The following is an 18,587-nucleotide window of genomic DNA, read 5'->3' as shown; positions in this document are numbered from 1 at the left end:
TACCTTGTAATTATAGGACACCTGAAAATAGTAGTTTACTAAGATAGAAAAACACCAAAGGCAAGATAACAAACCATTGTAGAATAAGGATGGTTAAGAAGGAGAAGATTGACACGGATTACTAGCGAAGGACTTAAAAGGCTAAACTCTTTAAGTTGCAGTGATGCAACTCCTTTAAGATTGGAAAAAGATTGAGAAGGATTATACCAAAAGACTTCCTCCCTTTAACTTACAGGCTTGTGTTTACGTTTGGCGTCACCATTAATTATCACTTCTGGAGTGTTCTTGACATTCCTCATCTTCATACCATCTGGAACAAAACACAGTTACTGCTATTTAAATGTGGTGGCTTTGCAATTTACAGCTGATCTTGCATTTGTCTAGCTGTTTCATTTCAATCCATTATCTAATAGCTCGGTTTTAAAGAAGGTAATTTTTTTTTTCATCATTGGTATTTGACCATTCTTCCTGGGATGAAAATCGTTGTAAATTAGTCGTAGATGTATCTATTATTCAGGTCCAATCTGTAGGGTACAATAGTACGCAAAATGCATAAATATCCCACGGTCTTGTTACTGTGGGAAACTGGTTAAACAGGGTGTGCTCCTCTTCGGTCTTCTGCAAATCTCTAGTTAAACATTTTCACACGTAGTAATTTCTGTGCACTTATAATCATCATTTATAAATTAGTTCGAAAAATACCACAAGACCCCTAAACTGCATACAGAGCAACGCTACACACTAAAATGTTTTATAAGAGATATATGTTAACTGAATACAAATCTATTCCCCACATCTGATTGTATTAACATGGGCCATGCAGCCGAAGGCCAATTAGCAGCAAGAAGATTAGAAAGTCTTGTCAAGCAGCTCTGTTGCCCACAGTCAGAGAACCATCGATGTAGTCAGTCTTCTGATCAACACTCATGCAGTAGCTTCGTGAAGGTGATGTAAATAAAACACTGTTTTGTCAAACTCACCAAAGTCGACAATGGGCGTAAAGGCGTACCTAGACACAGAGGAGTTCAAGCACAGACAATGTCAAATTAGCTGGAAATCAGAGAATTAAATCCATAGTAACTTGGAGAACTGAAAAGAACATGCGAATTTCCTTCTGAGCACTAGCCCTAAGGAAGGAATAAGAGACCGCATAGGGCAAAGAAATAACCTTTCGACCAGATTAGAGAGCTAAGCAAACCACGACGGCAACAGCAATGAGAACGCCACCAAACAAAAAGGTGTAATGCGCGTGCGTTATAAATCATTGTACATTTCGTTGCCGTTCTCTGCACAACAACAACGTGAAATGACTATATATAGTTCTGCGTACTTTGAACGTGAACGCGAACGACTGCGGTTAATTTTTCGTATTTTCCGTTGGAAATGAACGCTGGCGTTACATACTTAACTTGATCAGGTTCTGAGACCAATAGACGCACTGAACAGATCTGACAATTGCAAATTCGAATGAATGAATGAATGACCGACCGAACGGACGGACGGACGAACGAACGAAGGAACGAAGGAACGAGGGAGCGAGCGAGCGAGCGAGCGAGCGAACGAACGAACGAACGAACGAGCGAGCGAGCGAGCGAACGAACGAACGAACGAACGAAAGAATGAAAGACTTTAAAAATAACATAAATTAAGACCGAGTTTACCAGAGGACCAGGTAGGGGTGATACATGCCATCTCTCCTTTATGGATGAAACTTTGCCAGATTGAAGGTACTACCCAACAACTCTAAAAGACAAAGTGGGTCGGCTTTGAGATTTTTCCCTTAGGAGTTAGACCAACCCCCTGTTTTTTTGCCCAAAATCCCAAAAATGTCACTAAAATAAGCATCAAATTTAAACACCGCTCCTGCTTACAGAATACATTGAATTTTATTGGTATTTCACACAAATAAAGATTGGACCTATCTTAGTTCACACCAGGAATTTCAAGTCATTTGAATTGACAGGTGCCAATCAAGTTATGTCATTTCCTACCCATGTCACGCAACATTTAGCTATAAGGCAAATTAGCTCAAGTTCTGACTCAAATATTGCTTAAGTCCAACTTTCTAAATCAAAACTAATTTCATCACGGTTTAGAGTCACCCTTGGCCTGATGAAATCAAGAATAAAATTTTTGGCATCTGTTATTTTTTGGTGATAAAAGTTGTTCAAACAACATGACAAAAGGCTAGTTTTAACAAAGAGACAAGGGCGAAATCTAAAAATATTAGATATTATAGAATCAGTTTATCAAAGTTATTTCTATGTTAATGTCATTAACAAAGTCTTTAAATATTATTTAGGGCAGTGGAAGCTCAATGAATGCAAAACTCTTTGCAATATCCCATAACCCTTGGACATACAAGGGGGGGGGGGGGTTAGGGATAGATGTCATCCCCCCAGTAAGGTATTTTCAAAATTTTGAGAAGACGATTTACTCTAAGGGGCTGAAACTTTCAGTAGCTGTTCATTCATCCTTCGTGGATATTTTGATATGTCAATTGTGTGTCCATCATTTTTTATGTTTCCATAGCAACCACTAGTTTCATGTAGGTTTGGCCAAAAATCAACTTTTTTTGACCTAATTCTGTATTTTTTCCCAGTTTTCTTCATCAAATTCCAGCAATTCACCAATATGTACATTTCATAAGCATTTTGGCTTGATTTTGTATCAATTTCCGTTATTTCTTGACTTTTTAAGAAAAAAGTAAAATCCAAGATGGCGGATCCAAGATGACGGGTCAAATGACGTCATTTGGCATCATATGACGTCAGAACCAACAATTATGGTATCATTTTGTAGAACAAGCTCAGGGCTATCTAATCAATGTAAATTTATTTCGCTGTGCCTAAACAGAGCGCAAACCCAAGAAGGTTCCACCCATTTCCCCCTTCTACCACGGCCGGTGGGGGTGCTAGTTAGCTTGTACATCCGAGGGTTAAAATATCAGTGCAAAACACCTCAATTCTATTTGAACAATTTAAATATGGGAATAAAGGGCCATGATATTTAAATTCTAAAACATTGACTTGTTAGATTACCTTTGAAGCCCTGCTCGATCATCACGGGCGGGTCACATGCTTGATGTTGCAATTGATTATTGTCAACTCTTACTTTACACTCGGCATACAAACTCATCAATCCTGAGAAGTATTCTTTGCTGACAGTATTGTTTGCCCTCATTTATTAACTCTTGAGCTCACCCAATGAATATTCATTTCATGCGAATCGAGTTAAAAAAATCTATGATTTTTTTTTTTTTACTTTGCTGCATCAGGTAGGCAAGTAAATCTTAATTAGTATAAAGATAAACATTGTGCATATAATTTTGAAAGCATGGGAACAAAAACCAAAGACCTTGATCAGCAGCAAATAATATCACCAAGTGATAATTAATAGTTTGTTGTTGTTATTATTATTTATCATATTTATTTATATTTATTGTTGTTATTTATCATTTATTACCACTGCGCAACGGATTTCCATCTCTACTTATAGATGTGCACACTCCAATGATAAGAATGGCTTCGATGTTTTGCTCAATTGTAACTTTTTGGAAAGAAAAGCTCGACAATACCAGATGTTACCTTTGTTCTCATCTGATCCACTCACTTGCCAGCCTTAGAGAGTGCACAGGCACTAAGATCGTCCGATATGATTTCAGTGATCCACAGGCTGGAAAGGACCTCTGTGACAGATGAATTGCCAGAGCCATGTGCGTTGTGACATAAATGAAGGCCACGACATTAAAAGTGCTAGTGATATCCAATGGCGGGTTGAAGGGTGTCAGGCATCAATAATATTGTTAAGACTCAAGAGTCAGGCCAGACCATGAAACACACAATGTCTGGGATCCTGTCTCTAAATTTTTTTAGCTTCAAGTTCAGAGGTTTGAAAGTGTAGAAGACTTATGATATGGGCCCTGGTAAACGCTTCACACCTGCACATGAGGAATGGATTTGGAAGACCTCAAGGGCCTACAGACTTATGCATAGAGCAGCCCTTAAATGTACTGCAAGAGAGACTGCTACTTTTACAGCCAAGAATTTGACGTGTCAGGTCCAACAGCCTCAGTCTAGGCATAGTTAATAGAAGGGGATTATTATGAAACCCGACAAAGTTCTTTGTTGTATGTTTTTGTTCTCTTTTTTGGTCTTGACCGTGCACAAAACACAATTGTTGTATACTACTGACCGAGTAACTGACCAATAGAAATGTTTTGGTTACGTAATTCATGCATAGTGTATGGGCGCAAAAAACGATTTTGCACGGTCGTGGACCTTCTAACACAAATCTTGGCATCTTTGTTTGCTCCTTTGATGTTTGCCGGGCTTCAAAATCATTCCCATCTATTAGATATGGTCTAGGACCTCGCAATCTATTGAAGGAGAGTCCCAAGTTGTCAAAGCTACAAGAGTGTATTCCTCCTACCCTGAAGAGGGATTCACAAAAGCATACCAATCTTTTGCATTCTGCAGAGATACATGGATGCGGGTAAACACCTAAAGAAGTTAGAGAGAGAAACGGCATAGACAGCATCAAGATAAGATGGGTTGAAATCCCAAACGTGCTTTAGTGATCATGATCCACATGAGAAATCTCAAAGGAATGGGTCTGAAAACATCACGAAAAGGAACCCGCTTTTCTGAGAAAGTGAACACATATCCGAAAAGAACATTCTTGAAAGGTGAGGGGACAGGACGAAAGTGTAGTGAATGAGTGCAGTAAGATGAGACTGTGCAAGACAGTAGTGGCAGGAAAATGTCCAGCAAAGAAGAGTAGCTTGCTGCAGACCAAATAGTCAAGTACTTCAGCATGTTGTCTGTAATGTACAGAAGCGGCCGACTAGCTATACACCAGGCTGATCTGAGTCCGTCTCAAGATGAAGCAGAAGAGATTTTGACCAGGCTTGCAGTACGAAGACAGTACTACTTCCCAGCTACTTTACCATCCACCATGTAGGATATGTAATACAGTCTTGTGACCAGAAAAAAAAAACAAATCAGTTATTTCACAGGGCTATGGAGCTATGGATATACACAGGAGGTTACTGAGCAGAAACGAAAACGATGGCCAAGAGCCAACCAAGCTTCTTGAGTGTCTAGAAAACTTTAAAAAGTTCAACCGGGCCAAACCTTGCTAAACCTAAGGCACTGGTGCCGTGTATGTTGTCATGCGTGCTCGCTTGGACCCTAGGTTTTAGCGGATAATTTCAGCTACTAGATCTTCTCGAGGCTCAATTTTTCTTCAGAATTGCAATTTTTTTCACATATCTTCTTACTCGCAGACATGCGATTATTTACAATGTTTTGTGCTAACATCTTAATTCAGCATGGGAACTTTCAGAAGAAAAACGCATTTTCATAAAAGCTAGCTAAAGCTCAATCTCACAGTTCAAGTATTATATACAAATGTACGTGTTTACCAAGATTCACTTGCATGCCTGATGCAGCAAAATGAAAATTTCAAGGGTTTTTTTGAACTCGGAACGAGAGCAAACAATAATTTCAGCAAAGAATACTTATCAGGATTGATGAGTTTGTATGCCGAGTGTAAAGTAAGAGTTGACACTAATCAATTGCAAGATCAAGTATTTGACCTGTGATGATTGAGCAGGATTTCAAGAGTAATCTAAAAAGCAAGATATGCCGAGAAAAACTCTCATCTAACTGGTCAATGTTTTAGAATTCAAACATCACGGCTGTTCATTCCCATATTTAGATTGTACGGATAGAATTTAGGTGTTTTGCACTGTTATTTAACCCTTGGGCGTACAAGCTAACTCGTACCCCCACTGTGGTATAAAGGGGAAATGGAAGGAACCCCCACTGGTTTTTGTTCTGTTAACGCACAGCGTACTAAACTTACATTGATTAGATAGCCCTGAGCTTGTTCTACAAAACGATACCATATTCAATGGCTGTGATGCCATAATGTCAAATGACGTCATTTGACCCGCATCGTGGATCCGCCATCTTGGATTTTACTTTTTTCTTAAAAAGTCAAGAAATAACGGAAATTGATACAAAATCAAGCCAAAATGCTTATGAAATGTACATATTGGTGAATTGCTGGAATTTGATGAAGAAAACTGGGAAAAAATACAGAATTAGGTCAAAAAAAGTTGATTTTTGGCCAAACCTACATGAAACTAGTGGTTGCTATGGAAACATAAAAAATGATGGACACACAATTGACATATCAAAATATCCGCGAAGGATGAATGAACAGCTACTGAAAGTTTCAGCCCCTTAGAGTAAATCGTCTTCTCAAAATTTTGAAAATACCTTACTGGGGGGATGACATCTATACCTAACCCCCCCCCCCCTTGTACGTCCAAGGGTTATGGGATATTGCAAAGAGTTTTGCATTCATTGAGCTTCCACTGCCCTAAATAATATTTAAAGACTTTGTTAATGACATTAACATAGAAATAACTTTGATAAACTGATTCTATAATATCTAATATTTTTAGATTTCGCCCTTGTCTCTTTGTTAAAACTAGCCTTTTGTCATGTTGTTTGAACAACTTTTATCACCAAAAAATAACAGATGCCAAAAATTTTATTCTTGATTTCATCAGGTCAAGGGTGACTCTAAACCGTGATGAAATTAGTTTTGATTTAGAAAGTTGGACTTAAGCAATATTTGAGTCAGAACTTGAGCTAATTTGCCTTATAGCTAAATGTTGCGTGACATGGGTAGAAAATGACATTCCTTGATTGACACCTGTCACTTCAAATGTCTTGAAATTCCTGGTGTGAACTAAGATAGGTCCAATCTTTATTTGTGTGAAATACCAATAAAATTCAATGCATTCTGTAAACAGGAGCGGTGTTTAAATTTGATGCTTATTTTAGTGACATTTTTGGGATTTTGGGCAAAAACCAGGGGGGTTGGTCTAACTCCTAAGGGAAAAATCACAAGGCCGGCCCACTTTGTCTTTTAGAGTTGTTGGGTAGTACCTTCAATCTGGCAAAGTTTCATCCAAAAAGGAGAGATGGCATGTATCACCCCTGCCTGGTCCTCTGGTAAACTCGGTCTTAATTTTTTACAACGAGTTGTCCTCGGGGTTGCCGTCGACATTGCTTAAGCTCTCTGCCATCTAGCCTGGGTAAACATACGTTTCTTTATTACCATTATGAGGTCTCGTAGGCACAGGAATTCTCCATGGCATCGTATGCCACCCACTTACCTCTGGTTGTTCGCAGTGGGTCGCCACAAAACCATAATCACAAGCAGGACAATAGAGAACAAGAACTGCCAGAAAGCTTCATCCAGCCACAATTCAGACCAATTCTGTGGGAAATGCAAAGAAATTATTCCGTGGAAATATTCACGATGCTGTTGGGAAGTTTTTTAGTGGTCATTGTTTTCTGCCTAAACCTACTCTATAGAGATGAAACCGCACAAATTCATGGTCAGTGCGAAACAGTAATAATAAATTACCTGCCAAAAATTTCGCCCGTTTTATTTTCGGACACTTGTATTTCCGCTTCGGACAAATTTCGGACACTTGTATTTCCGCTTTGGACAAATTTCGGACAAAAATTTCGGACACTTTGCTAAAAGATAGCTAACGTAAATTTACAGCTGCAAAACACGCTCCGGACTGAAACAAAATCTGTAAAAATGATAGCTATACGGCTGCACCCTTAAGGTTTTACAGTTACAACGACAGGGAAATAAGAAAAATTCGGTCAAGCTGTAACGTATCTTACGCAGTGTCTGAACTAGAGCTCGCTCCATAAAGAAAACTAGCCACTTTGGAGCTATTTAAAAGTTTTATACTGCACTGTAAATATTTCGGACGCTTGAAAATTAGAAATGAGTAAGGCCCTCCTCAATCCCTTTCCAAGAGCACAGTCAGTTAGCTTGCATTGCTAACAAAATGAACTGCTACATGTACAAAATAATACGCATGACACTATTTGACCGTATTATTACTAACAGCACTGTAGCACACTTACTGTAATGCAACCATTCTTGGCAAATCTGTGAGTCTTGATGGACCAAATCATATATGCCACAGATGCTATAAATTAAACAACATACAGGCAAATTGAATTATTTTACACTAAATCAACGAGTGCACGAATGAATCGAGTATGAAAAAGAGCAAGAAAAATTTATAAGTTGTTTTGAGAATAAAATTCTCTCTCCACCCAGGTAACGTCACTTATTTTAAAGGTCTTACTGATTCTAAGAGCTAGCATCGAATTCTGACAGTAACGCTCCCTGTTACTTTCGGGTAGCCGTTACTTTCAGATGGTTACTTTTGGTTACGTTCGTACGGTAATTCACAGTCGCTTCAGATATGGCTCACTAATAGGTGCTCACTAATAAAATTAAAGTTGCTTTCGGGGAGCTGTTACTTTCGGGGCGGAGGGGGTGGGTGGAGAGGGGCTGCTTTCGGAATTCTACGGTATGGGAGATGGTGCTTTATCGCCAGGTAAGTAAAACCATGCCGGATTGTTCGAGCAGAGAGGACTGACAAAGAACAGCTCCTGGCCCTCCAGGTTGGCGGATAGGCTAAGGGTCGATCAGGCCACCTGGTTAAAACTTGTTTAATTTGAGAAACCCCTGGGGCCCTACATGTAAGTGGTGCAAACAGGCTTATTAAAGTGAGTGAGGACTACTATCATCTACACAATGACAAGCCAAAACCAGGCTTACCCAATACTGCAAAGATGAGGGTGTTGGTGAAGTGTCGGTAGAGCGAAAGTTTCACCAGGTCACGTCTGATGCGAAGGGTTCTCGTGGTCTGAACCAGGGACATGAAGATCCACCAGCAGATAGAAACCTCCAGAACAGCAAGTGGGATACTGACAATCAGCTGCTGTCTACCAGGATCAGATTTGGGCTGCAAATGACACAAAGAAATAAATATTAGCTGAATATTAACTTAATATCATATGACCATAGCAATAAGCTTAGCTCACTGTTCAAACCTTTGCACTAGAAAGACTTACATGAAGCGATCTGAAGGATCCCTCGATAGTTGCAAGAATAAAATACAAGGCTCCAACTCCCAACACTCGATGAAGAGTTGTACCCAGTCGGGGTCTACAATAAAGAAAAATAAAACAGGAGTCAAGTGACTGCTGACAAAGGTAAACAAAAGCGTTGATGGAGGGAACGAATCTAGAAAATATTACTCACTTGACAATGCCAAACCCCATGCTGACAATAATGACCAAGATACGAGCAAGTGTTCTTTTAACACAGGACACAAGCTGGGCAAAAACTGTTAGACCAGGATCTGCAAAGCACAGGAAGAGAATTTCAAGGATTATTTTCCAGTGAATACACAATGTAACTAGGGGTGGGCGACTTCCATGACAAGATGGCATGAATTTGTAGTAAATTGTCTGATTCAAAATCCAATTGTCTTGGTTCTAGGATATGAGATGCATAGGGGCCAAACACCTTATTATTGGTTTAGGTCCCAGTTGCACTCTCTAAAATTCACCAACACCATTAAAGTGCCCTTGCTCAAAATCACAACACGAGAACAAAGTCCTGAGCAAAGATCCTAAACATCTGGGTCAAAACACAGAGGAAAGAGGAAAATAAAGGAAGTTATTTGAATATGCACAGAGGAAACGTTAACTTTTTTTACTGTCTTTTTCTTTTCTCCATACATTTCAAACAACTTCCAATGTTATCATACTCAAACTATCGACCAACACAGTGGATATCAGATTTTGCAGCTGCATTCATCTTGACTTACTTGTTTCTCCAGTTATGTTGATGTTGTTGTACTCTGAGAAAAAGACAGCTTTCTCCAACATACCTACATGAAACAACATATTGTTGGGAAATTAGAAATACTCGTTTCTATGAAATATTGCTTATAAAACGTTCACTTTGAATGGCCGGCCATTTTACAACCAGCTACATGTAGGATGGGTTTTCACTAGCGACGAAGTCAGGGTTGCAGTCAGCGACATAAGAGTGCTTATAATCCAGTGTAAACTAGATTGTCTGAGTTGGAAGCAGAAGGGAAAGAACCAACCAATCACAAGGCCCGAATCAAGCATTGTGATTGGTTTATTCTTTTACTTCTGTTTCCAACAATGCGGATTTCAATTACATAAGTGACAGAGTCACAAGCAAAAATGGTATTCTGTTTCTGACTCCTTGGTATGATTTTCACTAGATCATTTCAATCTGCGTCTCTGATTATGACTCTGACAACGACTCCATAACTAGTGAAAACCAGCCTGTAAAGAAATACATGTCATTGTATAACTTCTTCATTGTTGGCAAGAAAGTACTCACCCAAAGCAATCACCCCTCCAATCCAGAACTGAAAAAACGACGACAAAACAATGCATTTAATATTACATGTACATGTACATGCAGTAGTCTATTAACATTGACTACTGGATAACAACTGTTGATAGTGTGTGCAACAAAAAAGTGTGTGAGTGTGTGAGTACAAAAATGACAAGTCTCTTAAGTGCAAGAAGCTCATAGCTCTTGCACGAAAGACACTGGTCCATTGCAGGTTAATTTCAAGCATTCTGTCAAGTTGCCCCAAGTAGTCACCAGTACCCACTTATACACCTGGAGGGAGGAAGTCACTGTGAGAGTAAAGTGTCTTGCCCAAGGACACAACACAATGTCCCTGGCCAGAGCCCAGACCACATGATCCAGGGTCAAGCCATAGTACCTCTCACAGCACCGGGTAAGAATACAGCACCTAGTATTGCACAAAATGTGAATATCAACAATATAGCATAATTTATTGTGCTAATATCAAATTGTTTCACGCAAGACGAATGGCTACAGATGTCGATGTACCTGTATCCTAAGTAAATCTCTCCATTGGCAGGCAGATACAATGAGCCATACAATCCCATAGAACACATACAGCAGTGACATACAACCATAAAACTAAAATGGAAACAAACAAATGATAAAATATTGTATGAGGACAATCTCATTCATTCAAAGGAGATTTCCAAAATTAAAATTGTTTTTGTGAGATGCAGAATTATCACAGTTAATTTGTTTTCGGTGCAAAATTTTCTCTATCCAGTTTGTATCTGATTGCTCTATGTATCATTATCATACAAGGACAAAAAAGAAAATGCAAATCAGATTGGTTTATACAAATTTAACCCACAAGAATTTGCAGTTAATGAAATCTTGTTAGTAGTGTCAGATTACAACATATGCACTAGAGCAACTTTTCCCATTTTTTACGTAATTTCTGCCTTCAGTTTTCTCTACTCCAAGATGGACTTAGAAAGTCAATGCTCCGATGTGAAAATATGTCATGCAACATGGATTTCTACATCAAGTGAGTCATGGATGAATAGGAACTGGTGCAGGGCTCTTCAAAATATTCATGCTGTATAACATAAAACAATAGTACAAAATTAATGTGATCTCATTAAAGTTAAATAGCCTTCATGTTGTGTGGTTGTACAGTTTGCTCACTGTGCATTGATTGATGTGGTTTTTTCAGCTGTCTACATAGTGGACAGCACCCAGAATCATTCTGACTTGTCTCTCAAGCTTATGCATCTCACAGTGAGTTCTATTATTATTACCGGATAAAGGGGCCAGTCAGATGCTGAGAGGTATCCATGATGTCCTTTCATTTCAACATTCACTATAACATAACAAAGTATTATTAATAAAATATACAATAATTTTCTTTATTATGACTTGCGTTTGTAGCCGATATAACGTGCGTTCTGGGTGGCTAATATTAGGGTATTATTCTCCTGTAATGCCCACTGCTGATTATGGGCCTACAAAAACCAAGCAAAAAGCCATATAATAAACTACAGTGTACTTATTGACCTCGAACGTTTGGTCTTTATGGGAAAATCTCAAACTGCGGCCTTGCCGTATTGACCTTGCTACTGCTCGGTCAATATGGCAAGGTCTTGGTCTGAGATTTTCCTGTAACGACCTCACTCTTGGTTAATAAGTAGTTAGTGATCAGAGCACAATAATTTTTTTTAAAAAATGGACTATTTCATGCGACTCAACCGAACTTCATCAGCCACTCAGTTGAACAAAACTAAAATATTAATATTTACAGTTATTAATAACAAGAACATTAAATGAAATAACTGTAAACAGTTTAATACCATATCAGAAAATGAAAAAAATGAATGTGCTATATACAAACAGAAATGACACCTTATTGAACCTCACTAGTGCAGAACTCTATATGCTTCCATGGCATATTGGAGGAGTATGGTTGAGCCACAGTTTGTATTTTGGTGAGATGCACTCAAGCAAAAATATCCATGGCATCACCAACTGAGCTTGATATGCTGCTGAAGAATACCGATAAGTTATGAGTGGTAACCAAATTCAGCCAGAGATCTGGTGACATCTAGCCAATGACTTGATATCAGAGGAAACCAGAACTGAGACAACCTTAGGGGCAGTTTTTTTTTCCAAATTATGTTTGACGTTCCAGATATTTCCCGGGAAAAAACTTCTATCAGCTTCCAGTACATTTTGTATATTGTTGGTAAATCCCGGGCAAAAATTTGCTGACCTACTAACCACTGTTTTTTTTTTTTCATGTTGTATACATTCCACTTACAAGTCAGCTTAAAATCTTTGTCTTTTTCTTCGTCATGTGGCTCAGCCTTCACAATCAACAAGAAGACTCCATCACGCAAGGTAAGACAGACTCGATTATTGTCCTAGGTGAGAAAAAATCAACCACAATTATTAGCCACAAGTTCACCAGATTTACTACACGTGCTTCACTCTGCCTGTTAAATTAAGAACTCACAGTACTTTACTCGCTTTGGATTCAACTTTGCATTCATTTTCAGACTCTGCTAGATACAAAGTCAGGAAGTTTCCTTTGATAGTAGAATGGATTTAAATAATGACATAGCGACTGCCTAAAGTACTAGAAGCAGCTTTCCCACAGGTCTCCTTCATAATTATACGTCTGAATGAATACAAAGTAGGTCCACGTATATTTTATTTATTTATTTACTTATTCATTTATTTATTTAATATTTATTTATGTATGTATTTATGTACATATGTACATATACATTTCTTTATTTCTTTATTTCTTTATTTATCGTGCAAAACAGACACAGTCACTATAAAAAAATAACACAAGTACACTAAAAATAAGATAAATAATTAACACACACACAAAAAAAATAGAAAGCTTACACTTCTTGCGACATGCTACCTAGCGTACAGTAGAATTACAACATTACAATGCATGTAGATGTAATTCTATTAAAATGTCTACTTAGTGATTTCTCATTGGCTCAGTCTGTGTGTTCATTTGGACTGCTTGCTCTCACCAGAAAATGAAACTGAGAAGTCAAAATAATATATTTTATTTGTATCTCACACAGTTTTTATCATCTGATGAAGGTTGTTTCTTCAACCCTGAATTGGATGTCTGGTATGAGAGGGAAGTACATGCAGCCAAATATTAGTGGAAATGAGTTACATAGTTGATCTTATGTAGTTTTCTACATATAGTAGCAAGGAGTTCTGCTTACATTTATAGCCTCAGGTGTGGTCTTTTTTTGTGGTTTCTCTAATGGTTTGGATGCCTGGTATAAGAAGAAGGAACTAATTAAAATAACTTCACTAAAGAATTCAACTCAATATCCAATTTGTTCTCTGCTTTATATTTAAATTTATATAAATTTATATAAATAATATAAATTTATTTATTTACTTATTTATTTATTTATTTATTTATCATGCAAAACAGACACAGTCACTATAGAAAATAACACAAGTACACTAAAAATCAGATAAATAATTAACACCCCCCCCCCAAAAAAAAAACAAACAATAGAAAGCTTACACTTCTTGCGACATGCTACCTAGAGTACAGTACAATTACAATAATTATTACAATGCATGTAGATGTAATTCTATTAAAATGTTTACTTAGTGATTTCTCGTTGGCTCAGTCTGTGTGTTCATTTGGACTGCTTGCTCCCACCAGAAAATGAAACTGAGAAGTCAAAATAATATATTTTATTTGTATCTGCTTACTTTTTTATCATCTGATGATGGCTTTTTCTTCGACACTGAATTGGATGCCTGGTATAAGAAGAAGGAACTAATTAAAATAACTTTACTAAAGAATTCAACTCAATATCCAATTTGTTCTCTGCTTTATATTTAAATTTATATAAATTTATATAAATAATATAAATTTATTTATTTATTTATTTATTTATCATGCAAAACAGACACAGTCACTATAGAAAATAACACAAGTACACTAAAAATAGGATAAATAATTAACACGCATCCCCCTCAAAAAAAACAATAGAAAGTTTACACTTCTTGCGACATGCTACCTAGAGTACAGTACAATTACAATAATTATTACAATGCATGTAGATGTAATTCTATTAAAATGTTTACTTAGTGATTTCTCGTTGGCTCAGTCTGTGTGTTCATTTGGACTGCTTGCTCCCACCAGAAAATGAAACTGAGAAGTCAAAATAATATATTTTATTTGTATCTGCTTACTTTTTTATCATCTGATGATGGCTTTTTCTTCGACACTGAATTGGATGCCTGGTATAAGAAGAAGGAACTAATTAAAATAACTTTACAAAAGAATTCAACTCATCTCCAATTTGTTCTCTGCTTTTAATGGTGCTGAATTAATTAGCATTTAATGAGTTAGACATTTGATCTCACATAGTTTTTTTTCACAGACTGTGTAGCTTTCTACTATTAAAGGAGAGTCAGGGGCAGATCCAGGACTTTTCTTAGGAGGGGTGCACCACTAAGGAATGGCATAACTGATTGGTATGGTAAACACATTTTAAAAGCGAATATGAAGAAGAAGGCCTTATCTTGTGGGGGGGGGGGGGGAGGGAGGGGGGAGGGTGCACCCCTGCACCCTCCCCCTAGAGGGTGGTGGGTTTTAAGGAAAGTGGTACTTTTTTAAGGACAGTACGATGTTTTGAGGAAAATGGTAATTTGATAAACATATAAATATGGTATATGGCTGTTTTCATTGTTACTCCAGCTCATAAAGGAAATCTGAACGTACACAACATAACATATAAATAATACTCAGTCTGATAATTTATGTTTCTTTTTTCAAAAAGTAACCGTCTTCCTTCACCTTCCTAGTTGACGTTGCTGTGTCTTTTTCTTCTTTTTCATTGGTGGTAGTTGGGTCTGTCTTTGGAAAACCAAAACAACAGAATTTAAAAAATTCAATAAACGCTTTTATTAAACATACGTAGCACCAACTTCTGTACCATTATCCACTTGTTGTGACTGTGTTTAAAGTCCCAAAGAGTGGGTTACATGTACTTTGAAAATAAAATATATCTAGGAATTTGCATTGTCGCATCCCACGGAGGGCTTGTTCATCCACTGTTCCAAGATCAAACTGGAATTTTCAAGTGATTGTTTTTGTAGAGGGAGGAAAAGTAGAGAACCCATAGAAAAATCCTCAGGGCAAGGCTTGAACTGACCACAAATCCACTCATGACACCAGGTATAGGATTCGAACCTGGGCCACATTAGTGTGTAGTGACTGTTCTAACTACTGCACGACCCTGCTCCCCTCAGAGCATTATTCATCACCTATACATTCATCTTAATTATACATTCATCTTAATTATACACCCGCTTTTTCTACATCTGTACTGTTGAATTATTGGCTTGAGTTACATTTCTTTCAAATCTGAAAAATTTGGGATAAACTGGGATAAACATCCCTTACTAATTAACATAAGGATACTTTATAAGAGACCTTTTTTTCCATGTCACACTTTTCCAATTTTTTTTTTATTTTTTCAAACAAAAAAGTAATAATAACCCTCACTTCAGCTCAACTTCAAGTTGAGATTTCATTGTTTTGTACCAGACACTAGATTGGCTGGATTTGAAAATGTTGGAATGTATTGTTTGAGTCCTGCTAGGTGGCCCCGGTTTCAGTAAACGCACTGTAAGATGTGTGATAATGGTTACTGGTCACCTCGCCACCAGGAAGTCTCGCCACCAACAAACTTGCCACCAAGCGAAGTCTCCTTGCCACCAAATTACTAACGATCTAATAACACTGAACTGAAATTTGCTCTACTTTGTTTAGTTGCATAACTTACACAGCCCATGTAAGGTTGAAGTTGTTTGATAGTTTAGCTGAAGCAACGCTCACGTAAGCTTAAATGCAAACGCAACAGCGAAGCAACTGAGCAATAACAGCACAGTCAGTTCTCAAAGATATATACAGCACATGTAGTTGAATTCTAGAAAGGCATGGTTTCTCACTAGACAACGGAGCACATCTTGTATCACGTCACCAACAATATGTTGACACTGAAATTTGCAAACAGACAAGCTAACAAACTTACAAGTCGGTTGATATTGTACTCGCTCGACTACCTAATGTACGTCGATTAGTTTACTCTACATGTAGTTTAACTTTCTCTTGGTGTTTGGTGGCAAGGAGACTTCTCTTGGTGGTGAGTTTGTTGGTGGCAAAATTCCCTGGTGGTGAGGTGACCAGATACTGTCAGTGATAGTTATTTAGAATTCTATGCAGTGCCTTACATGTACGTACTTCATTAAGAATATCCTTTACTTCAGGATCTGTAGTACCGTTCTCATCCTTAACACAGAAACATCACATCAGTAACATGAAAAACTCTGCACCTGATTTGATTAACTACAATTTTTTATGACACCTGTAAAAATTAATGTAATTTGTGATAATCCCAAATTAGCATAAATTACTATTTTACCAGCATGGAGCAGAGGGTTGGGGGCCAGTTTGAGGTGTGCAGTGTTTAGCAGGATTAGAGTTTGAAATAATTAGTTCCTGTTAGCAGAGTGAGACATTCTACAGTCAGCCTTCACCGTGTACAGTTGTAAAGTAAGTTTTCTTTGTCATACACAGAAGTTACTTTCCGATTGTTTATATTTCTTTAATGCTGTCATTTACAGTCAAACCAAGTGAAGCGTACCCCTTAAGATTACATCGATGAATTGATTATTTGAATACTGAACTCACTAGTCGTTTCAAGAATGCAATTTTGAACTGATTATTGGAAAATTGAACTCAGTAGTCATCCCAAGAATATGGCTAACGGGTTTAATGTGCCAAAAAAAATCAATTAAATATTGATTTTTTAAATGACTAGCAAGTTCAATATTCAAATAATCAATTCATTATTGCATTCTTGAAATGACTAGCAGGTTCAATATTCAAATAATCAATTCATTAATGTAATCTTGAGGGGTACGCTTCACTTGGTTTGACTGTAATCACATCGCCATAATTTACTATATTTGTGTACACTACATTTTATTGGGATACCATAAAACACGAAGGGTGGCACCACTGCCTTGGTCAGGGGCACATGTTCCCCTATTTTTTTCACCTGCTGGTCTTTAGGGGTTTTCATGTCTGGCTTTGGTGAATTTAGTTTTTGAATCTTTGTAACATCTGTTGACATTAAATAAATGACACAGTGGCATGGTTGTCCATGGATCCAACACATCTAATTTAATCACAACCTGTGTCTGGATGAGTAGTGGATGCAAAATAGGTATGTGTGCATGTATGTAGCACATTCGAGTCAACCATCTGTACTGCTTGGTTGAGTAAAGGGGATGGGGAGGGGGGGGGGAGAGGGTTCCAGAGCCATTGAACTGCTCATTATTAAGATGGTGTCCACTAAACATTTGAGCAATAAAGGCAAAAATAAACTTAACCAAAAAACCTCATACATGTAGCATGGTAACGGTTTGAATACAGTTAAGAACAACTTATTGACATTTTGCATCAGTTTAAAGCAAAATGACACAGTAATCAGTGTTTCAGCCAGAAAATTTTACTTGAGGGCTAAAGTGGCCCCTGAAGATCTTTTTAGGGGCCAATTTTTCAGGAAAGGGGCCACTAAATTGATAGCTAGAGAAAGAAAAAATGCATCAGGGTACCAATGAAAATAACGCAGTTTATTAGGATCTATGATAAAATTTAATAGTAAGTGCTTTTTGAAGGGTTTCTACTTAATAAAGTTTCTTTTGAATCAGATACTAGTATAAAGGATCTGTGCATTACAAGAGAACAATCCTTAGGCCTACATGACGTAGTCAATGATCAAGGGTTTACAATGCATTATAGGGTGATTTCAAACACAGTCAGCCATTTGGAAGTTTTCCGATATGAGAGAATTACTATGAGAGAATCAATAAAGCAAAGCAAAAGGACAGATTGACTTCTTTTCTTATGTTGAATGTTTTAGAAGCAAAGATCTTTCAATATGATTTTTCTAGAAGGACACAATGTGTGACAAAATAACCGTTATTGATCGTCAACACAGAGAAATGTAGTCACTATTATGCCGTATTATGGCGACTAAACCAGAATTTTTGGTCACCAAGGATGAAATGCTTGTTGCATTGGTGACCGTATCGATCACAAATTCGAGCCCTGGGATGGCTTTTAAAATATTATGCCTGTGTCAAGCCTGCAGTCTTGTAAAAGGAAAGAGCCAAATTGGCCCTTTTTTCGTTTTTCTGGGGCCATCTCTGATTGTAACGCGGGATTCCCGCAATGGCGTGCTCTGGCGCAAACA

At 37.6% G+C, this 18,587-nt stretch overlaps 2 protein-coding genes across 3 annotated transcripts in view; one reads left to right on the top strand and one right to left on the bottom strand.

Moving 5' to 3' along the window:
* Positions 1-18,587, top strand: part of LOC145469856 (dnaJ homolog subfamily C member 4-like) — a 49,854-nt gene that overhangs the window by 14,128 nt on the left and 17,139 nt on the right. The window lies entirely within an intron of this gene.
* The window catches only part of LOC145469851 (uncharacterized), a 29,485-nt gene that overhangs the window by 2,310 nt on the left and 8,588 nt on the right, over positions 1-18,587 (bottom strand). Inside the window, exons 13-29 of the mRNA XM_081453658.1 lie at positions 16,568-16,615; positions 15,119-15,178; positions 14,512-14,559; positions 14,026-14,073; positions 13,518-13,571; positions 12,581-12,683; positions 11,565-11,626; positions 10,810-10,902; positions 10,285-10,312; positions 9,734-9,796; positions 9,163-9,262; positions 8,973-9,066; positions 8,677-8,863; positions 7,971-8,035; positions 7,196-7,299; positions 981-1,009; positions 234-310 (exon numbers count right to left, since the gene is read on the bottom strand). Coding sequence (XP_081309784.1) covers positions 234-310; positions 981-1,009; positions 7,196-7,299; positions 7,971-8,035; positions 8,677-8,863; positions 8,973-9,066; positions 9,163-9,262; positions 9,734-9,796; positions 10,285-10,312; positions 10,810-10,902; positions 11,565-11,626; positions 12,581-12,683; positions 13,518-13,571; positions 14,026-14,073; positions 14,512-14,559; positions 15,119-15,178; positions 16,568-16,615 — 1,263 coding nt within the window. The remainder of the gene's footprint in view (positions 1-233; positions 311-980; positions 1,010-7,195; positions 7,300-7,970; positions 8,036-8,676; positions 8,864-8,972; positions 9,067-9,162; positions 9,263-9,733; positions 9,797-10,284; positions 10,313-10,809; positions 10,903-11,564; positions 11,627-12,580; positions 12,684-13,517; positions 13,572-14,025; positions 14,074-14,511; positions 14,560-15,118; positions 15,179-16,567; positions 16,616-18,587) is intronic.

Source organism: Orbicella franksi, chromosome 15 (genome assembly GCF_964199315.1).
Source record: "Orbicella franksi chromosome 15, jaOrbFran1.1, whole genome shotgun sequence".
In the NCBI taxonomy this organism is placed as follows: Eukaryota; Metazoa; Cnidaria; class Anthozoa; order Scleractinia; family Merulinidae; genus Orbicella; species Orbicella franksi.
Note: the sequence above shows the minus strand (reverse complement) of the source record. Positions and strands in the feature narration are given on the sequence as shown.